The sequence below is a fragment of the Lipotes vexillifer genome, unplaced genomic scaffold (genome assembly GCF_000442215.2).
Source record: "Lipotes vexillifer unplaced genomic scaffold, Lipotes_vexillifer_v1.1 scaffold1023, whole genome shotgun sequence".
Classification (NCBI taxonomy): domain Eukaryota; kingdom Metazoa; phylum Chordata; class Mammalia; order Artiodactyla; family Lipotidae; genus Lipotes; species Lipotes vexillifer.
In genome coordinates this window covers 145,249-168,851 of record NW_006799713.1, presented here as the reverse complement: position 1 = coordinate 168,851, position 23,603 = coordinate 145,249, and the positions used below count along the sequence as shown (strand labels likewise).

Sequence of the window (23,603 nt, the reverse complement as noted above, 5' to 3'; positions counted from 1 at the left end):
GAAGGCCAAGACAGACATGTAGACTGTTTGAACGCTGAAGGTGCGCCTAATCACGCACTGAGCTCCTCAGCAAAGGGTAGAAGCCATATTGGTTCAGAGCACTGAAGGAAACCTCCATCCAGTCATCTAGCTGACCACTAAGCTCACTGAGTGGAGACAGTGGTGGTCACATGCTACAGGGAATACAGACCTCAGAGTTAGTCTGGGAAAGTCACTAGAGAAACAAATAGCAGCAACAACAAAAACCAAAAAGCCAGCCACAACAACAAACCCAGGGGAGACAGTGGTGATCTGACTTCCAGAGTTACCATATTATATTACTTAGAATGTCCACTTGGCAATAAAAAAATTCAAGACACCCAAAGAAATAGGAAAGTATGGTCCATACTCAGAAAAAAAAAAAAAAGCAGTCAATAGAGACTGTCCCCAAGGAGGCCCAGGTATTAGACTTACTAGACAAAGATGTTAAATCAGCTGTTATAAAAGTTCAGAGAGCTTAAGGAAAGTATGTGGAGATATTCTTGGGCCTTTACACATCTGTGTATGTGGACCCTGTTACCACTCTGTATAAGGGTATGTAAAAGAAATAGTGAACTTTGTTCCTGCCCTTGAGAAAGCTGATCTCTTGTGCTCTGGGAAGGCTAATGTGGAGGCTGTGAACTGGTAAATCTCTTTCTGTAAATTTCTTCACAGATTCCATCTCAGCTTTAGGAAAGGACGTGTATACTAGGCTGTTTACTGCAAAGATGTTTGTAACAGTGAAAGATTTGAAAGAAGCAAATGCCCATCGATAGAGGACTGATCTATATAGTCCTACAAGGGGGTACTATATGGCTGTGTTTAAAAAAGAAAAAAAATCTCTGAAGATTTTTTTGTTTTAAGAACAAATATCAGTGATTACCTGTTGATAGGAGGGAGGCAGAGGGGAGACTTTAAGTGTCATGGTGTATTTAATCCATCTCTTTCTTTGGACATTTAGGTGGCTTCCAATTTTCAACTATTGTAAATAACCTTAAGGTGAACATCCCCAGAAATACCTTTCTGTGTTTATGTTCTATAATTTTCTTGCATTAAATTCCTGGGGATGGAATTACTTAGTAAAGCTTGTTTTATAAATTGTTTGCTCAAACTGTCTGCCTGTTTTTCAAATGAGGTATTATTTTCAGCCGTTAGGAAAGGCTCTTTAAATGTGCAAAAAAAAAAATAAATAAAATTAATTTTAAACATTTATTTGAAAGGCTTTTAGCTTCTATTTTACATGAAGCTACATTCAGTAGCTACATAAAGTATTTTACATTACTTTATTTATAGTAGATAATTTTCATAAGTTGCTTTCCATTACTTTGAAATAAAAGTGTAAGTATTTTGACCTTAATACTTGAAAGTATCTTTAAAATTTTTAAAAAGTATTTTTCTTTAATTTTTAAAAGGTATATATTGTAGTACACTGTTTTTCAAACTGCAGGTTGCAACCATTTGTGGGTCATATAATCAACTTAATAGCTTTCAACTAGAATTTAAAGTAATTAAAAAGAACGTGTAAAAACACACCGTCTTTTGTATTATTCCATGAAATGCTTGTTTAGCTATTTTACAAAGTATATGTATACTAGGTTGTGATGTAAAATAGAACTCAAAATTAAAACATTCTTTTTGGAAACCATTGGTTAGAATGATTAAGAATGGAGTCTTCCTGCCTTGATTTGTTCCCTAGCTCTGTCACTTTGCCAGCCTTGTGACCTTGGGTTAGGTCTCTAACCCCTTCATACCTCGCCTCCTTAAGGGTAAAATGGGAATAATGTTAGTATCTACCTCGTAAAGTTGCTGTAAAGATCCAATGAGTTTATCTAAGCAAGGCTAAATAGATGTTAGCTATTTTTGTTAACATAGTTATTACTACAGGCTCATTGTTCATTATAACAAATTTAAGAAGTACATTAAAAAAATCAGAACTTCCTATAGTTTTTACTTTTCTTTTGGGGGGGGAGATTTTTTTTTCTTGAATTTAGAATTTTATTTTATTTATCTTTTTATACAGCAGGTTCTTATTATCCATTTTATACATAATAGTGTATATATGTCAATCCCAATCTCCCAATTCATCACACCACCATACCCATCCCCCGCGGCTTTCCCCCTTTGGTGTCCATACGTTTGTTCTCTACATCTGTGTCTCAATTTCTGCCCTGCAAACCAGTTCATCTGTACCATTTTTCTAGGTTACACATATAGGCGTTAATATACGATATTTTTCTCTTTCTGATTTCACTCTGTATGACAGTATCTAGATTCATCCACGTCTCTACAGATGACCCAATTTCCTTCCTTTTTATGGCTGAGTAATATTCCTTTGTATATATGTAACACATCTTCTTTATCCATTCGTCTCTCGATGGGCATTTATGTTGCTTCCATGACCTGGCTATTGTAAATAGTGCTGCAATGAACATTGGGGTACATGTGTCTTTTTGAATTACGGTTTTCTCTGTGTATATGCCCAGTAGTAGGATTGCTGGGTCATATGGTAATTCTATTTTTAGTTTTTTAAGGAACCTCTATACTGTTCTCCATAGTGGCTGTATCAATTTACATTCCCATCAACAGTGCAAGAGGGTTCCCTTTTCTCCACACCCTCTCCAGCATTTGTTGTTTGTAGATTTTCTGATGATGCCCGTTCTAACTGGTGTGAGGTGATACCTCATTGTAGTTTTGATTTGCATTTCTCTAATAATTTGTGATGTTGAGCAGCTATTCATGTGCTTCTTGGCGATCTATATGTCTTCTTTGGAGAAATGTCTGTTTAGGTCTTCTGCCCATTTTTTGATTGGGTTGTTTGTTTTTTTAATATTGAGCTGCATGAGCTGTTTATATATTTTGGAGATGAATCCTTTGTCCATTGAAACATTTTCAAATATTTTCTCTCATTCTGAGGGTTGTCTTTTCGTCTTCTTTGTAGTTTCCTTTGCTTTGCAAAACTTCTAAGTTTCATTAGGTCCATTTTTGTTTATTTTTGTTTTAATTTCCATTACTAGGAGGTGGATCAAAAAAAAGATCTTGCTGTGATTTATATCAAAGAGTGTTCTTCCTATGTTTTCCTTTTCTTTTTTTTTTTTTTTTTAACATCTTTATTGGGGTATAATTGCTTTACAATGGTGTGTTAGTTTCTGCTTTATAACAGAGTGAGTCAGTTATACATATATATATGTTCCCATATCTCTTCCCTCTTTGTCTCCCTCCCTCCCACCCTCCCTATCCCACCCCTCCAGACAGCCACAAAGAACCGAGCCGGTTTCCCTGTGCCATGCGGCTGCTTCCCACTGGCTATCTACCTTACGTTTGTTAGTATATATATGTCCATGTCTCTCTCTCGCCCTAACACACCTCACCCTTCCCCCTCCCCATATCCTCAAGTCTGTTCTCCAGTAGGTCTCTGTCTTTATTCCTGTTTTACCCCTAGGTTCTTCATAACATTTTTTTTTCTTAAATTCCATATATATGTGTTAGCATACGGTATTTGTCCTTCTCTTTCTGACTTACTTCACTCTGTATGACAGACTCTAGATCTATCCACCTCATTACAAATAGCTCAATTTCGTTTCTTTTTATGGCTGAGTAATATTCCATTGTATATATGTGCCACATCTTCTTTATCCATTCATCCGACGACGGGCACTTAGGTTGTTTCCATCTCCGGGCTATTGTAAATAGAGCTGCAATGAACATTTTGGTACATGACTCTTTCTGAATTCTGGTTTCCTCAGGGTATATACCTAGTAGTGGGATTGCTGGGTCATATGGTAGTTCTATTTGTAGTTTTTTAAGGAACCTCCATACTGTTCTCCATAGTGGCTGAACCAATTCACATTCCCACCAGCAGTGCAAGAGTGTTCCCTTTTCTCCACACCCTCTCCAGCATTTATTGTTTCTAGATTTTTTGATGATGGCCATTCTGACTGGTGTGAGATGATATCTCATTGTAGTTTTGATTTGCATTTCTCTAATGATTAATGATGTTGAGCATTCTTTCATGTGTTTGTTGGCAGTCTGTATATCTTCTTTGGAGAAATGTCTATTTAGGTCTTCTGCCCATTTTTGGATTGGGTTGTTTATTTTTTTGTTATTGAGCTGCATGAGCTGCCTGTAAATTTTAGAGATTAATCCTTTGTCAGTTGATTCATTTGCAAATATTTTCTCCCATTCTGAGGGCTGTCTTTTGGTCTTGTTTATGGTTTCCTTTGCTGTGCAAAAGCTTTGAAGTTTCATTAGGTCCCATTTGTTTATTTTTGTTTTTATCTCCATTACTCTAGGAGATGGGTCAAGAAGGATCTTGCTGTGATTTATGTCATAGAGTGTTCTGCCTATGTTTTCCTCTAAGAGTTTGATAGTTTCTGGCCTTACATTTAGGTCTTTAATCCATTTTGAGCTTATTTTTGTGTATGGTGTTAGGGAGTGATCTAATCTCATACTTTTACATGTACCTGTCCAATTTTCCCAGCACCACTTATTGAAGAGGCTGTCCTTTCTCCACTGTATATTCCTGCCACCTTTATCAAAGATAAGTGTGTATTCTGTTCTTTTTGGATGGAGTGTCCTATATATATCAATTAAGTCCATCTGTATTTCTGTTTTCGTGCCAGTACCATATTGTCTTGATTACTGTAGCTTTGTAGTATAGTCTGAAGTCAGGGAGTCTGATTCCTCCAGCTCTGATTTTTTCCCTCAAGACTACTTTGGCTACTCGGGTCTTCTGTGTCTCCATACAGATTTTAAGGTTCTTTGTTCTAGTTCTGTAAAAAATGCCACTGGTAATTTGATAGGGATTGCATTGAATCTGTAGATTGCTTTGGGTAGTGTAGTCATTTTTACAGTATTGATTCTTCCAATCCAAGAATATGGTATATCTCTCCATCTGTTTGTATCATCTTTAATTTCTTTCATCAGTGTTTTATAGTTTTCTGTATACAGGTCTTTTGTCTCCCATGATAGGTTTATTCCTAGGTATTTTATTCTTTTTGTTGCAGTGGCAAATGGGATTGTCTCCTTAATTTCTCTTTCAGATTTTTCATCATTAGTGTATAGAAATGCAAGAGATTTCTGTGCATTAATTTTGTATCCTGCAACTTTACCAAATTCATTGATTAGCTCTAGTAGTTTTCTGGTGGCATCTTTAAGATTCTCTATGTATAGTATCATGTCATCTGCAAACAGTGACAGTTTTACTTCTTCTTTTCCAATTTGTATTCCTTTTATTTCTTTTTCTTCTCTGATTGCCATGGCTAGGACTTCCAAAATTAAGTTGAATAATAGTGGTGAGAGTGGATATCCTTGTCTTGTTCCTGATCTTAGAGGAAATGCTTTCAGTTTTTCACCACTGAGAATGATGTTTGCTGTGGGTTTGTCATATATGGCCTTTACTATTTTGAGGTAGGTTCCCTCTATGCCCACTTTCTGGAGAGTTTTTATCAAAAATGGGTGTTGAATTTTGTCAAAAGCTTTTTCTGCATCTATTGAGATGATCATATGGTTTTTCTTCTTCAGTTTGTTAATATGGTGTATCACATTGATTGATTTGCATATATTGAAGAATCCTTGCATCCCTGGGATAAATCCCTCTTGATCATGGTGTATGATCCTTTTAATGTGTTGTTGGATTTGGTTTGCTACTATTTTGAGGAGTTTTGCATCTATATTCATCAGTGATATTGGTCTGTAATTTTCTTTTTTTGTAGTATCTTTGTCTGGTTTTGGGATCAGGGCGATGGTGGCCTCGTAGAATGAGTTTGGGAGTGTTCCTTCCTCTGCATTTTTTTGGAAGAGTTTGAGAAGGATGGCTGTTAGCGCTTCTCTAAATGTTTGATAGAAATCACCTGTGAAGCCATCTGGCCCTGAGGTTTTGTTTCTTGGAAGACTTTTAATCACAGTTTCAATTTCATTCCTTGTGATTGGTCTGTTCATATTTTCTATTTCTTCCTGGTTCAGTCATGGAAGGATATACCTTTCTAAGAATTTGTCCATTTCTTCCAGGTTGTCCGTTTTATTGGCATAGAGTTGCTTGTAGTAGTCTCTTAGGATGCTTTGTATTTCTGCGGTGTGTGTTGTAACTTCTCCTTTTTCATTTCTAATTTTATTGATTTGAGTCCTCTCCCTCTTTTTCTTGATGAGTCTGGCTAATGGTTTATCAAATTTTGTTTATCTTCTCAAAGAATCAGCTTTTAGTTTTATTGATCTTTGGTATTGTTTTCTTTGTTTCTATTTCATTTATTTCTGCTTTGATCTTTATGATTTCTTTCCTTCTGCTAACTTTGGGTTTTGTTTGTTCTTCTTTCTCTAGTTCCCTTAGGTGTAAGGTTAGATTGTTTATTTGAGATTTTCTTGTTTCTTGAGGTAGGCTTGTATTGCTATAAACTTCCCTCTTAGAACTGCTTTTGCTGCATCCCATAGGTTTTGAATAGTCATGTTTTCATTGTCATTTGTCTCTAGGTATTTTTTGATTTTTCTTTGATTTCTTCAGTGATCTCTTGGTTATTTAGTAGCGTATTTTTTAGCCTCCATGTGTTTGTGTTTTTTACATTTTTTCCCTTTAATTCATTTCTAATCTTATAGCGTTGTGGTCAGGAAAGATGGTTGATATGATTTCAGTTTCCTTAAATTTACTGAGGCTAGATTTGTGACCCAAGATGTGATCTATCCTGGAGAATGTGTCGTGTGCACTTGAGAAGAAAGTGTAATCTGCTGTTTTTGGATGGAACATCCTATAAATATCAATTAAATCTATATGGTCTATTTTATCATTTAAAGTTTGTGTTTCCTTATTAATTTTGTTTGGATGATCTGTCCATTGGTATAAGTGAGGTGTTAAAGTCCCCCACTCTTACTGTGTTACTGTTGATTTCCTGTTTTATCGCTGTTAGCAGTTGCCTTATGTATTGAGGTGCTCCTATGTTGGGTGCATATATATTTATAATTGTTTTCTCTTCTTCTTGGATTGATCCCTTGATCATTATGTAGTGTCGTTCCTTGTCTCTTGTAGCATTCTTTATTTTACAGTCTATTTTATCTGATATGAGTATTGCCGCTCCAGTTTTCTTTTGATTTCCATTTGCATAGAATATCTTTTCCATCCCCTCACTTTCAGTCTGTATGTGTCCCTAGGTCTGAAGTGGATCTCTTGTAGACAGCATATATATGGGTCTTGTTTTTGTATCCATTCAGTGAGCCTGTGTCTTTTGGTTGGAGCATTTAATCAATTCACGTTTAAGGTAGTTATTGATATGTATGTTCCTATTACCATTTTCGTAATTGTTTTGGGTTTATTTTTGTAGGTCCTTCTCTTGTGTTTCCCACTTAGAGAAGTTCCTTTAGCATATGTTGTAGAGCTGGTTTGGTGGTGCTGAATTCTCTTAGCTTTTGCCTGTCTGTAAAGCTTTTGATTTCTCCATCAAATCTGAATGAGATCCTTGACAGGTAGTTTAATCTCGGTAGTAGGTTCTTCCCTTTCATCACTTTAAGTATATCATGCCACTTCCTTCTGGCTTGTAGAGTTTCTGCTGAGACATCAGCTGTTAACCTTATGGGAGTTCCCTTGTATGTTATTTGTCATTTTTCCCTTGCTGCTTTCAATAATTTTTCTTTGTCTTTAATTTTTGCCAATTTATTATTGTGTGTCTCGGCATGTTTCTCCTTGCATTTATCCTGTATGGGACTCTCTGTGCTTCCTGGACCTGGGTGCCTATTTCCTTTCCCACGTTAGGGAAGTTTTTGATTATAATCTCTTCAAACATTTTCTCGGGTCGTTTCTGTCTCTCTTCTCCTTCTGGGACCCCTATAATGCAAATGTTGTTGCGTTTAATGTTGTTCCAGAGGTCTCTTAGGCTGTCTTCATTTCTTTTCATTCTTTTTTCTTTATTCTGTTCTGCAGCAGTGAATTCCACCATTCTGTGTTCCAGGTCACTTATCTGTTCTTCTGCCTCAGTTATTCTGCTATTGATTCCTTCTAGTGTAGTTTTCATTTCAGTTATTGTATTGTTCATCTCTGTTTGTTTGTTCTTTAATTCTTCTAGGTCTTTGTTTAACATTTCTTGCATCTTCTCGATATTTGCCTCCATTCTTTTTCCGAGTTCCTGGGTCATCTGCACTCTTATTATTCTGAATTCTTTTTCTGGAAGGTTGCCTATCCACTTCATTTAGTTGTTTTTCTGGGGTTTTATCTTGTTCCTTCATCTGGTACATAGCTGTCTGCCTTTTCATGTTGTCTATCTTTCTGTGAATGTGGTTTTTCGTTCCACAGGCTGCAGGATTGTAGTTCTTCTTCCTTCTCCCTATAGTCTTATCACACAGAGATAACCACTAACAGAATCTTTTTCCCCTGATACCCTAGAAATACAGAAAATTTAATGCCAATACAGTCTTCAGTAGTTTGATAAGATATCTGCATTCATTTTTTTTTTTTTTTTTTTTTTGTGGTACGCAGGCCTCTCACTGTTGTGGCCTCTCCCATTGCGGAGCACAGGCTCCATACGCGCGGGCTCAGCAACCATGGCTCACGGGCCCAGCCGCTCTGCGGCATGTGGGATCTTCCCGGACCGGGGCACGAACCCACGTCCCCTGCATCGGTAGGCGGACTCTCAACCACTGTGCCACCAGGGAAGCCCCTGCATTCATTTATACAGACTTAGAAGAGAAACTTTAAAGATCAAGGATCTTAATGTGTCCAGAAATTTTGGCATGTAAATACACATTTGAGATAAGCTAAACTAGGTTCACAAAAGATAGAGTTAAGACTCAGCCACTTTCTAGAACAAAGATGACAAAAATGCAGTCAAGAAGTCTGAAATATTATGTTTATAAAGAAGAGGTTGTGATAACATTATAGGGGCAACTATTTAGTTCATTTCTAAAGTTGAATACAGGACACCCTTTACATATTGCCTTTGTTATAGTCATGCTCATAGGTGAACACCATGTGCAGACGAGGGTGGCCAAGTACAGAGTGTCTCTACAGTTTCTCCCTGGATGATCTTATCCCTTCTGTGACCTTAAATCCCATCCAGATACTCATAGACTCTTTTTTTTTTTTTTGTATAAAATTTACTTTATTTATTTAACATCTGTTTTGGCATATAATTGCCTTACAATGGTGTGTTAGTTTCTGCTTTATAACAAAGTGAATCAGTTATACATGTGTCCCCATATCTCTTCCCTCTTGCATCTCCCTCCCTCCCACCCTCCCTATCCCACCCCTCTAGGTGGTCACAAAGCACCGAGCTGATCTCCCTATGCTATGCAGCTGCTTCCCACTAGCTAGCTATTTTACGTTTAGTAGTGTACATATGTCCATGCCACTCTCTCACTTTGTCCCAGCTTACCCTTCGCCCTGCCCGTATCCTCAGGTCCATTCTGCAGTAGGTCTGCAACTTTATTCCCGTCTTGCCCCTAGGTTCTTCATGACAATTTTTTGTTTTTTAGATTCCATATATATGTTAGCATATGGTATTTGTTTTTCTCTTTCTGACTTACTTCACTCTATACGACAGTCTCTAGGTCCATCCATCTCACTACAAATACTTCAGTTTCATTCCTTTTCACGGCTGAGTAATATTCCATTCTATATATGTGCCACATCTTTATTCATTCATCTGTTGATGGACACTTAGGTAGCTTCCATATCCTGGCTATTGTAAATAGAGCTGCAATGAACATTTTGGTACATGACTCTTTTTGAATTATGGTTTTCTCAGGGTATACGCCCAGCAGTGGGATTGTTTGGTCGTATGGTAGTTCTATTTTTAGTTTTTTAAGGAACGTCCATACTGTTCTCTGTAGTGGCTTTATCAATTTACATTCCCACCAACAGTGCAAGAGCGTTCCCTTTTCTCCACACCCTCTCCAGCATTTATTGTTTGTAGTATTTTTGATGATGGCCATTCTGACTGGTGTGCAGATGCTCATAGACTCTTAAGTTTACATTGTTAGCTCACACCATTCCTCTGAGCCCTGGACTTATAGATTCAACTTCCTACTTTATGTCTTGGAAATTGCACAGGCATTTAAACAAGTCAACATATTTAAACAGATTTTGATTCTTTCCCCCCCACTGAAACTTATCTTTCTGAGAATCTTTTCTGCCAGTAGCGAGCATCACTCAGGTGCTCCAGCCTGAAACTGGAGAGCGTCTTTTATTCTTCCTTCTTCCCTATCCTCTACCTTCAGTCCATCAGCAGCTCCTGTCAGATGTGCTCCATGTATGTCTCCAATGTGTCCTGTGTTCACCATCCCTGCAGTCACTACTTGGGGCTGGCTAGTTACTATGTTCCAGGAACTGCACTACTCTGCTTCTGCTCTTGAGCCCAGCCACTAGGGTGATTCATCATAATGCACATCAGACAGGTTCCTTGATTTAAATCCATGAATAACTTTTCATTTAGGTTAAAGTCCACATTACTTACCCTAGCCTAAAAGGTTTTGCATTAATGGCCCCATCTGCCTTTCTTCCTCTTCCCCATTTCTCATTGTTCTTTCTCTCAGTTTGGCCACACTGGCCTTTTATCAAGAGCTGAACTCACCCAGAATTTCTAGCTTGGAGACTTCGTACATGCTTTGCATTTTCTTCTGCCTGGGTCACTTCCCTCTCACTCCACCCTGAATATCCTGTATGTGTTTGCTTTTTATCCATCTGGTCTCAGTTTATCTTATATTGTAATACTTCCTTAGTGGGGCTTTGCCCAACCACCCAGTCCAAAATGTTCTTTAATTACCCTGAACCTGTTATTCTCCATCGCAGCATCCTTTTCATTTTTTTCATGGCATTTATCACAACCTGTTAATTGTATATTTGTTTACTTGTGCATTTTTCTCCTAAGAGACTGTGATAAAGTATAAAATCATCCTTGTTTTATTTATATATGAAGTGAAGTTTTGAATGGACAAGTGAGTAAAAAGGGAAAATTGTAAATTTTGGAAGCAATAAATTTATGAACATTCCAGCTTTTAAGTTAATGTAGATTTTTTAGATGATCTTTAAGTTTTCAGAGTGTATTATAGTATTCTGTCACTAGGGGGCAGTTACACCTCTCTGATCAAATTTACCTAGTTTATTATCTCAGACTGTTTTTTTCTTAAATATTATGTATTTCCTTCATGTGTCTGTTTGGAGGGAAATTATTCAAATTTGGTGACCCTGATAATGATCATATAAATCTCTATTTGGATTATGTTTATTGACTCCTTAATAACATACTGTATTTCCAGCTCTGGTGGATCAAGGTTTACTCTAGAAAATTAGGTTTTATATTTTTATATAGTTTCATATTTTTAATATATAATATTTCCACATAGCTATCCCCTGGAGTTTTGTTTGGGAAAGGGGTTAGGCATTCTATCTTGTCAGCATCATTACAGATATCCAAATTATCTTAGCATGGTTACACACACACGAAACAATCTTTTCCTGGTGGAAACCTCTCAAGTTACATGAAAGGAGCAATAGTCTGCAGATAACTAATTTTCTCTGGGAATAGTTTTATGGCAGGGATTTCTAAGCTTTTGTGCAAAACCTTAGTATTGGTCTTTTTAAAAAAAAAAACCACCTCAGTTTAGAGTTTTATTCATCATCAACCTTGAAATGAGCCAGTAACCATGCCTTACTTATTCTTTTCTTTTTTTTTTTTTTTTGTGGTACGTGGGCCTCTCACTGTTGTGGCTTCTCCCGTTGTGGAGCACAGGCTCCGGATGCACAGGCTCAGTGGTCATGGCTCATGGGCCTAGCCGCTCCGCGGCATGCGGGATCTTCCCGGCCCATCGGCAGGCGGACTCTCAACCACTACGCCACCAGGGAAGCCCCATGCCTTACTTATTCTTAATGTAATTTTAAAATTATGTAAATTTGAAATTGTACAGGTTAACAATATTAAGGTTCTTACTCTAGTAAAATCAGAAATACTGTGAAAACCAAACCTTTTGTCAAGAATCCCATAATTTCAAGCTGGCAGGCTGTGCGAATTATAAATTTTATATTTGCTTCCATGCCTTTTACAATTGTAAACAAATACCTGTCAGCCTTTGTCAGTATCATGTGAACTGTGCTGTTTCCAGACATCTGATGTCTGTGTGATTTTTGTTGACTGTAGTGCTGATATTTAAAACTGTGGTTATAATTTAATATCATTTTAAAGCCTATGACAGTTTCAGCCAAGCATTCATTAAGCGTTAATGCCGAAAAATGCATCCGAAAGCGAGTTATTTTGGGACAGAAGTTAAATGTGACAGAATGCAATGAAGAAAGCCAAAAACCTATCATGATTTGTATTACTGTTAATTTAGGAGACAGAACTGAATCATTAGCCAGAATGCCAACAATATTAAAGCAGCACTAAACTGTACACACCTTTAAGTTCATGACAGTTGTTGTGTAACTAAGCAAGGATGATGGATAAAATGCTGGCATCAGGGGCTAATACGGCTGTAATGTGTCCCTAAGTCAGTTCAGATTATCGTCTGTTGTAAGCCATGGAGTATCTTTGATTATTTGAAATGTGGACATAGTAATGGAAAAAGTTTCACTTCAAATGTTTGTTCTAAGTATATTTTGCAACAAAAATATGATATGAGGATTATAGATTTACGAACTATAAGAACCCACTCCTTACGTTACATTTTGTTTCATTGAGAATATAATTCGAATTATGAGACTTCAACAATTTCAAAATCCTTGAGAAAGTATTCCTCATAAAATGTGATCACTTTATGTTTAATATATGTGTATGTATCTCTGTATTTACATATGTATATACACACATATGTACACATTTCCCCTATTAATTTACTGTTATATAACCAACCACTTATAAAGACACTAAAAGCTGACAGCTGTCAGTGCTGCTTTGGCGCTGTATATAAGCATAAGTCACATAACTTTCGAACTTTCAATCCCCAACTCTCCACATGTATTATTATATCAGTGTACCCATATTTTGATCAGCTATCAGTTTTAGATTGAAGGTTCTATAGTTGTTGCTTTTGTATCCTTTTTCCTTTGATAGGTTGCCTCCCACTGTGTGTTTTGTATAGTTGTTCCCTGTGTATGTGATAAGCATAAAAAACAACAAACACCATTTTAGGGATAGGTTTTGTTTACCAAATCCATTTTCAGGTCAACTAGTTGGCATTTGGAATTTGTTTTCCGATGGAAATACCGTTATACATGGTGGCTAAATTTTTCGGGCCAACCCACAGAACCTGTTTCTTCACAACTAACTTAATCACCATTTATAGCCTGGCTTCTATGAGAAAATGCATTGCAACTTCTAACTTTTAATACCAGATCAAGAACTCCTTAACTCCTTGGGCCCACCTACTGCACACACAATGCACACACCCCACATACACTATGGGGACTCCACTATGCAGTCTGGCATTGGGAATATATATACTGCTGATTTTCAATGCAGATAATATCATATTAGATAGGAGCCTGGGAATTCTGTGATGCTGAAAAGGAGTTAGAAGATGAGGTCCGACAGGAATGTCATCCACTTTGTTCTTGCCTATAGCCTTTGGGTTGTGGCTCTAGTGGAGTTGGGAGCAGCAGGGATGTTCAATAACGATGTGAACTCTGTTCAAATGGGATATAGAATTGGTGGCAGCTCCCGTGTTTTAACTGAAAACAAGTGGGCAGCTGTGGTGCAAAATCAGATGCTGATAAAGGATATCTATGAAAAGCCTACAGCTAACGTCATGCTTGATGCTGAAGAATGAAATGTCTTTCTCCTAAGATTAGGAACAAGGCAAGTATGTCTGTTCTCACCACCCTACTAACATCATGCTGGAAGTCTTTGTGTAATGAAGCAAAAAAAGAAAAAAGAGGACTTCCCTGGTGGCACAGTGGTTAAGTATCCACCTGCCAATGCAGGGGACACAGGTTCGATCCCTGGTCCAGGAAGATCCCACATGCTGTGGAGCAGCTAAGCCTGTGCGCCACAACTACTGAGCCTGTGCTCTAGAGCCCACGAGCCAGAACTAGTGAGCCCGTGCACCACAACTGCTGAAGCCCGCGTGCCCTAGAGCCTGCGGGCCACAACTACTGAGCCCACCGCAACTGCTGAAGCCTGTGCGCTCTAGGGCCTGTGTGCCACAGCTACTGAGCCCGTGTGCTACAACTACTGAAGCCCGCACACCTAGAGCCCATGCTCCACAACAAGAGAAGCCACCACAATGAGAAGTCTGCGTGCCTCAGTGAAGAGTAGCCCCTACTCGCCGCAACTAGAGGAAGCCCGCACACAGCAATGAAAACCCAATGCAGCCAAAAATAAACAAAAATTTAAAAAATAAGTAAAATAAAATAAAAATAAAAAATTAAAAGGCATACAGGTTGAAAAGAAATAAAACTGTCTTGTTTTTAGATGATTATTTACATAGAAAATCACAAGGAATCTATTAAAAAAATCTTAGAACTAAGTGAGTTTAGCAAGGTCCTAGGATACAAGGTCAACACACAAAAATCAATTGTATTTCTGTGTACCAGCGATGAGCAGTTGGAAACCAAAAAAAATTTTTAAAGAACATTTACAAAAAAAAGAACATTTACAATAGCTCCTCAAAATGAAATTTTTAGGTTTAAATCTAATAAAATATGTATAGCATCAGTATCCTGAAAGTTATATAACTGATGAAAGAGAGCAAAGACCTAAGTAGTAGAGAGATATACTGTATTCATGGATTGGAAGACAACATAGTAAAGATGTCAGTTTTATTGATATATAGATTTAATACATTTCCCATTAAAATCTCAGCAGGATTTCTTCTAGATACAGACAAGCTGATTCTAAACTTTTTACAGAAAAACAAATGAACTAGAATAGCCAAACAATTTTAGAAGAGAAAGATAAAGCTGGAAGACATATATATAGTACAGATCTTAAAACTTGATGCTACAGTAATCAAGACAGTGTAATATTAGCAAAAACATAGACATGTAGATGAGTGAAATAGAATTAAGAGTTCAGTGGTAGACCCATTAAAAATATATCTAGTTGAGTTCTTTCTTTTGGAAGAGCTTTACTGAGATATAATTCACATACCATACAGTTAACTCATTGAAAGTATACGTTGTTTTTTTAGTATATTCAGAGAGTTGTGCAGCCATCACCACGGTTTTGTTTTATTTATTTTCTAGCTTTATTGAGGTATAATTGACAACTAACGTTGTGTAAGTTTAAGGTGTACAACATGATGGTTTGATACACATCTCAGTTGCAAAATGATTACAATAGGGTTAACCTCACATCATTTCCTTTTTTGTGTGTGTGTGGTTAAAACATTTAAGATTACTCTCAGCAAATTTCAAGTGGATAATACAGTATTATATCTGTAGTCACCATGTTTTACAGTAGATCCTCAGACCTTATTCATCTTACAGCTGAAAGTTTACACCCTTTGACCATCCTCCCCATTTCCTTTAGCCCCCACCATTACTCTGTTTCTACGCGTTTGACTTTTTTAGATTCCACATACAAGTGATGTCATACACTGTTTGTCTATCTCTGTCTTATTTATTTCACTTAGCATAATCCCCTCAAGGTCTATTTGTTTCACAAATGGCAGGATTTTCTTCTATTTTATTGCTGAGTAGCACTCCATTGTGTGTGTATCTGTACACACACACCCACACACACACCCCCCCCATCTTATTCATTCATCCATGGACATACACTTGTGTTGTCTCCATATCTTGGCTATTGTGAATAATGCTGCAGTGTACATGGGAGTGCAGATATTTCTTTGACGTAGTTATTTCATTTCCTTTAAATGTATGCCTAGAAATCGGATTGCTAGGTCATATGGTAGTTCTATTTTTAATTATTTGAGGAACCTCCATACTGTATTACATTGTGGCTATACTCTTCAGATCTTCTGCCCATTTTTAAATTGGGATGTTTGGTTTTTTTGATGTTGATTTGTATAAGCTGCTTATATATTTTGGAGATTAATCCCTTATTGGTCGTATCATTTGCAGATATTTTCTCCCATTCAGTAGATTGTCTTTTCATTTTGTCAATGGTTTTCTTTGCTATATGCAAAACCTTTTTAAGTTTAATTAGGTTCCATTTGTTTATTTTTGCTTTTATTTCCTTTGCTTTATGAGACAGATTTAAAAAGTATTGCTGTGGTGTTAAAGAGTGTTCTGTTTTCTTCTGGGAGTTTTATGGTTTCAGGTCTTACAGGTAGGTCTTTAATCCATTTTGAGTTTATTTTTGTATATGGTGTTAGAGAATGTTCTAATTTTATTCTTTTACATGTAGTATCCAGTTTTCCCAGCACCATTTACTGAAGAAACTGTCTTTTCTCCGTTGTATATTCTTCTTTGTCATAGATTAATTGACCATAGGTGTGTGGGTTTGTTTCTGGGCTCTCTATTCTGTTCCATTAATCTATGTGTCTGTTTTTATGCCAGTACCATACTGTTTTGGTTACTATAGCTTTGTAGTATAGTCTGAGTCAGGGAGATCGATACGTCCAGTTCTGTTCTTCTTTCTCAAGTTATTTTGGCTCTTTGGGATCTTTTGTGTTTCCATACAAATTAAAAAAAATTTTGTTCTAGTTTTGTGAAAAATGCCACTGGTAATTTGATAGGGATTGCATTGAATCTGTAGATTGCCTTGGGTAGTATGGTCATTTTAACAATATTAATTCTTCAAACCCATGAACACAGTGTGTGTTTCCATCTGAGTTGTCTTTACTTTCTTTGATCAGTGTCTTATAGTTTTCTGAGTACAGATCTTTTACCTCCTTAGGTACATTTACCCCTAGGTATTTTATTCTTTTTGATGCGATTGTAAATGGAATTGTTTTTCTTAATTTGTCTTTGTGGTTCGTTGTTACTGTATAGAAATGCAGGCTGTGACTCCAGAGGCACAGCAACACAGGGGAGTTTCTTTTGCATAACGAACCTATTTTGTATCCTGTATATGGTACTGGGTACACAAACTTATACATGTGTTAAGATTCATAGACCTGTATACCAAAAAGGCAAAAGTCAGATGCTTATTAATTGGGGAGCTCCCTCTAATTACCAGACCAGGAAACAAATAAATTGGCAGAAATACCCATCATGAAGCCATGAGATGAAATAAAAACAAAAACAGAGTCACTTTTTCTTAAAGTTTTCTTCTCACAGTATTAAGCTCACTTTTAAAATCTTTTTTCCTCCTAATACTTTTTCAGAGACATGTCTTCACTGTTCTCTAAATTTTTTTTCTTTTTTATAGAACATATAGTTTAAATCTAAGAAAAAAAACCCTCCAAAGAACTGCTCAGATTGTCTTATTATTTTGGAGTTTTGCAGGATTGACTATTTTTTCTTTTAAGTACTATCCACAGGGTTTGTAAATCTTTGCTCCATATTTTTTTTCTGTAGTGTTACTTGTACCACTGTATGACCATATGTGTCTCTGGTTCAGTGGTAGCCATCTTATGCATGCTGAGTTGATTCATTCTGAGTTTTAAAGTTTCTATTATATTTGAGTTTCTTCCTAGTACAAAGAATAAGAAAAGCATACCTGTTGACAACTTGTGATAGAAAAAGTTTGAAAGGAACTGTAAAATAAGGAATCCTGAGCATGGTACGTTTATCTAAAGAATAAATATGGGACTAGAATGTATAATAGGAACTTGAGTGTAGGAACCAAAAGTTAATCTTCTGTATATATTCAACATTTGTCAAATTCTTACTAGAATACTTTCTTCAGCTCTGAACTTGGCAACTTAAGCAAGATGTGGAAATAATTGGCAAGGTTCCTGAGAGGAGCAATGAAAACTATTAGAGAATGAAAATAAAGCCTTTAAGAGAAGGTTAAAAGAATTGAGGTTTCCTAGGGAAGAAAGTGAAGAGCTGGAACACGGATGGTAACTCTTCATTTTGACTGACCAGGTGGCAAAAAAAAGAATGTCCTAAATTTTCTGGAGGGATTTATTAGCATGTGAACTTTACTCTGCATTCCAAGATTATTGAGACCATATTGTATGCACTCGCTTCTTCCCTGGGCTTTTCTCATGTCACACTTTCTGGTTCTCTCTCTAGCATTTGATACATTTGTATTTTGACTCCTTTTCTTGGAGGGGGCGGGTCTCTCCTTGACTCAGTTTCTTATCTTTCTTTTCCTCTTTTTCCCCCTCCTCCTTGGTGAAATCTCATGACTTTTGCTTCTGTCTTGTTCATGTCAAATCCATCCTTTACACACAGGCACCAGCAAGATCTAACCAAAGTAAACATACCATGTCACTTTCCTACTCAGAATCCTTTAGAATCTTCCCATAACTTCAACAGCAGCCACTGTCCTCCAGGGTCTGGATCCAGGAGAGGGGCAGTGAAGTGACAGGTGCTCCTAACCCCTGGCCAGAAACATCTCTGTGTCAGCCCACCCACTACGAGCATGCTAGTTTACCCACCGTGTCAGGAAACAGGGAGTGTACTTATAGGACAGCTCAAGCTCCTTAGGAGAGCATGAGAGACCTCCATGCTTGGTCCCCTGTCTGCCTCTCTAGCCCCTAGCACCACATCCCACCCTGGACTATGAGTTTTGTTTTTCTTGCATCTTCTGTTACACATGGCTTGCAGTTCTCAGGATTTGTCTTTTTTTTAATAATAAAAATATGAAGGGAAGTTATAAGCTTTTTAAATTAGGAGAGTTGCTTGGTATATTTTATAAGGAGGTTTTACGTACTTTTTAAGACAAAAGATGCTGGATTTCCTGAATTTTGTCCCATAGTATCTTCAGAGCGATTTGCCATTTTAGTTTTGAGTTTGTCTGGATTGGGTATTGATGAGATAAAAACAGAAAACAAAGTTAGTATATATTTATTGAATACTAGGGAACAAATCCATTAAGAACTGTAATTCTTCTTTGTGGAGTCATAAAATGTTAGAGAGAACAGGCCCTTAGATATCATCTGCTTCAGTCTCTCATGGTACAGATGAGAAGAAAACTGAGGCCCTTGAGAGGCTTGCCCAGGACATAGCAGACAGTATGGCAGATTCATCTAGAGCCCAGATGGCCTCAGGGTTGTACTACACCAGTTCTCCTTTTACTGCAGGGGTTTCCTCCCTCCCTCTCCCTCCCTTCCTTCCTCTCTCTCCCTCCCTCCCTCCTTCCCTCTCTTTCTTTCTTCCTACCTACCTACCTATCTGTATTTTTTTAAGCAGAGGAAGCTTACTTCTTTTTAAGTAAAATATATCCATTTACCTTTTTCTGTGAAATGCCTCATATTTATACAAAAGTAGAAAAGGAAAGTGCTTGTTCAAATAACCAATTGGTGTGGGTATATATTTGTGTATTACATAAATGCACTGAATATATGTATATATATGTTTATATATTTAATATTCACATAAGGTGAATTAGATTATTGAGTGGCAGGAATTCATAATTGATTCATTTAACTTCTTGGGTTTAATTCTTACTTTTACCTTTAAAAAAGTTGAATGACTCTTAAGTTTTCTTATAACTTCCAAATCATAATAATTACCAACACTTGAATAGTTCTTATTCTCTACCAGTCAGTTGTGGTTGCAAGTACATATGTTAAGTACACACTTATATGTAATTCTTGCAACTATTATGTGAGGTTGGTACAGTTACTATTGAGGAAATTAAGGCAGGAGGGTGTAGTGGCCCAAGGTGATGCCATTAGTAAAATGTGGAGCTGGGATTGAAGCCAGCGAATCTGGCTCTACAGTCCATGCTTATGACCCCTGTACAGCACTATATGGTGTCTCTGTGCTTTATCTTGTTACTGCTTTGAATGAGATTTAATGAAAATGAATGTTTAAGGAAGTCTGTCTCTTCTTTCTTGATGTTTTAAAAAATAAAATATGAGTAACAAATGTTTAACTTATAAAAGAACAACTCTTTTTAAAATGATAAATTTGTTCTGAGGAAAATTAAGAAGTTCACTAATTATTGATAGCAGTTCTATTAATATTTTATATAGTGTTTATTGACCAAAAGAATCTAAATCAAACTGAAGTTACTCCTAGGACTCTATAATCTTTACAGTTGTGTAGTGGCTTTAAAAAATATTACTCAGAAACAAACCAGAATAATTTTTTTAGGTAGAATTTAATGAGAACATGATTCTGGATGATTCTGTTTTGTCAGGTCCTCTTCCGGATGCTGTATTTTAAGAAAAGCCCAACCAGACTGAGGGAAGGGATTGAGAACTATGTCATTATGTAAGAAAAATTTGGAGGGCCTGGTTACGCTCAGCCTGAAGAAGAAAGAACATTCTCAAATATATGAACAGCTGTTATTTAGAAGGATTCGCTAACTAAACTCATAGAAACAGAGAATAGAAAAGTGGTTGCCAGGGGCTTGGGGGAGGTTGGGAAATAGGGAGGTGAATAGGTAAAAGGGTATAAAATTTCAGCTCTGAGATGATTAAGGACTGAGGATCTAATGTAAATCATGGTGACTGCAGTGATAACACTGTATTGCCGAGAGAGTAGAACTTACATGTTCTCACTAAAAACAAATAAGTAAATATATGAGGTTACAGATGTGTTAACTAAATGAGAGGAGTCCTTTCACAGTGTATACATATATCAAATCATCATGATGTGTGCCTTAAATATCTTACAATTTTATTTGTCAGTTATACCTCGGTAGAGCCAGAGAGAAAAAAAGGATTTGACTTCATGGGATAGAATTGGAGCAGTAGGTGGAAAGTTACAGAGTGACAGACTTTTAGCTCAGTAGAAAACGAGTGTGAAATTGGCTGGCTTAAGCAGTGAGGATTTCTTTGTCAGGAAGTTTTCAAGCAAAAGCTGGGTAACCCCTGGGAAAAGGATTTTGCAGAGAAGATTCATAGTTTAGTTGGACTAGATGACTTTTCAGTTCCCTTTTCACAGTCCTTGGCATATTAATATGCACTCAATAAATAACTGTTAAATTGATGACTTTTAAAAACATGGAACGGGAGAAATATCCTTCTCTATTTTAAACCAGTGTGACTCTCTTTTTTAATGTACAAAGAACTCTTTTAAAATTAATTAATTTTTGGCTGCGTTGGGTCTTAGTTGCTGCACATGGGCTTTCTCTAGTTGCATCGAGCTGGGGCTACTCTTCATTGCGGTGTGCGGGCTTCTCATTGCGGTGGCTTCTCTTGTTGCAGAGCACTGGCTCTAGGTGCGTGGGCTTCAGTAGTTGTGACACATGGGCTCAGTCAGTAGCTGTGGCTCGCGGGCTCTAGAGCTCAGGCTTAGTAGTTGTGGCACACAGACTTAGTTGCTCCACAGCATGTGGGATCTTCCCGGACCAGGGGTCAAACCCGTGTCCCCTGCATTGTCAGGTGGATTCTTAACCACTGTGCCACCAGGGAAGTCCCAAACCAATGTGACTCTTTTTTTTTTTTTTTTTTTTTGCGGTCCGCGAGCTTCTCACTGCTGTGGCCTCTCCCGTTGCGGAGCACAGGCTCCGGACGTGCAGGCTCAGCGGCCATGGCCCACGGGCCCAGCCGCTCCATGACACGTGGGATCCTCTTGGACCGGGGCACGAACCCGTGTCCCCTGCATCGGCAGGCGGACTCTCAACCACTGCGCCACCAGGGAAGCCCCCCAATGTGACTCTTAAAGTGACTTATTTGATTCTGTCCTGATTATAAGGAGAGATTGAGAGGGAAAAATATTTAACTTTAGATGTCAGTTTGGTTACTTTCTGGTTCCTCTTATATACTGTGAGGCTTTATAAATTGTGTTGCACTCTCCAGGAAAAGGTAAGTAACTTGCATAGCTGTTATATAAATCATTACTATATAAGTTTAAAATGCATACATTTTTGTATGTATGCATATCTGAGTTTATTAACTTGTAAGCTCTTTGGTATTAGGATTTGTATTTTTATGTTTCCCCTCACAGCATCTAGTTCATACCTTTTAAAAATAATATTTGAAAGTGATTTCAAACTCTGTGTGTGTGTGTGTGTGTGTGTGTGTGTGTGTGTTGGGTATGGGGGGGTTGTCCCTAATTCTTATTCAGAAATAAAGTCCTATCACTGATGTATGCTAATGCTGATTTTTAAATTTAGAAATTATTTAATTTAATTAATTCAAGTCAATTTTGAATTGTGTTGAATGTAGCAGGGAGCATATTCAATGTTTGTTGCTTTTGTAGGTGCATGTGAGGGAACCTTGGCTTGCTCCACCTGTCACCTCATCTTTGAACAGCACATATTTGAGAAATTAGAAGCAATCAGTGATGAGGAGAATGACATGCTTGATCTGGCATATGGACTAACAGATAGGTAAGATTTTTGGACCACTTCTGTTGTAATAATAATATAGGAGGATAAAAGTTTTATTAGTTCGTGTCTGTCTCTGACCAGAGACATGTAATATGCATGCATGTAATAGGGTTCTCCCAGTGTAGATAGATAACAGTCACAGACTTTGAATATCAAATATGTGACATTTCTCTTATGTATTCTACAGTTTAACCCTTATGAAACTTTTAACAAAAGTAAAAAAAAAAATAATTGGATGGAAGCATAAGTTCTAGATCCTAATAAATCTTCTTTCATCTATTTTTATTCCAGGAATTAATATTTATCACAATTTAATGAGTTGGGATTAAATTTATTGCTTTTTATGGTATTCTTGAAGGACAGATTTGATAATTGAAAGAAATTATAATGGAAAATTTTACCTACTTGAGAGAATACAATTTTTAAAAGAACTTAATATATAATAGTAATTATGTTAAAATGAATACTTCTGTTTCTAACTGTACATTAAAGTAAATTAATCAGAGCTTATTCTTGTTATTAATAAGTAGAATTACTCTTAAAAGTGGTAAGATTTATAGTAGCAAGAGATATCAAGTGATACCTTATTATTATTTTTTAATTATCTAGTCTTTTGGTTTGAGTTAGGGAAGATAGGTAGTTAATTTACTGTTTCAAGGGACAAGATAACAAGAGTTTATTTAATTAAGGTTGGCTTTGGTGTTTAACTGTAATTTGGTGGCCCTAATGAAAAATAGTTTAAAAAATAAGAAATAATAGTAATAATAATAGCTTTATTTCATGTGTATCATGTAACCACAATTTTATTAGATCCTTAAGATAAACCCTCTTATCTAATAATCCTCAAAAAGTTATTAGGTCATTGGTATTTATTGTGGCTGCCATCTGCCTGTCTCCCCTCACATCTTCAGGTGCCACATTCTCTATCAACACCTCCTTTTTTTTCTAGAGGATAACACACAGAATACACTCAGTGTTGTGTTAATTTGGTTCTGAAAATTGTTTCTTTCAATGTGAGGGGTAAATCATAGCTAACTGCTTGCCCTTTTATTCAGGTGAAATTTGTAGGCGCATGTAACAGATAATATTCTGAATGAAAAGAAAAAAAAATGAGAGGAAATGGAGAGCTACGGTTAGGAGAGATACACGAGTGTGAGAAGATACAAGAGATCTATTGTCAATGTAAACTAGCCAAGAACTTTGATAATAAAATTCAGAAGTTTTAGAACAAGATAATGGAAAGCAGGAAATAGCTTTTATGGCATTTTATAGCTGATATTCTTAAGTACACAGAATTTTAGTAGAAATGCTTTG

General features: G+C 36.8%; 1 protein-coding gene across 1 annotated transcript in view; it reads left to right on the top strand.

The window, feature by feature from the left end:
* The window catches only part of FDX1 (ferredoxin 1), a 36,390-nt gene that overhangs the window by 8,630 nt on the left and 4,157 nt on the right, over positions 1-23,603 (top strand). The window contains exon 3 of the mRNA XM_007471870.1: positions 22,160-22,289. Within this exon, the coding sequence (XP_007471932.1) occupies positions 22,160-22,289 (130 nt within the window). The remainder of the gene's footprint in view (positions 1-22,159; positions 22,290-23,603) is intronic.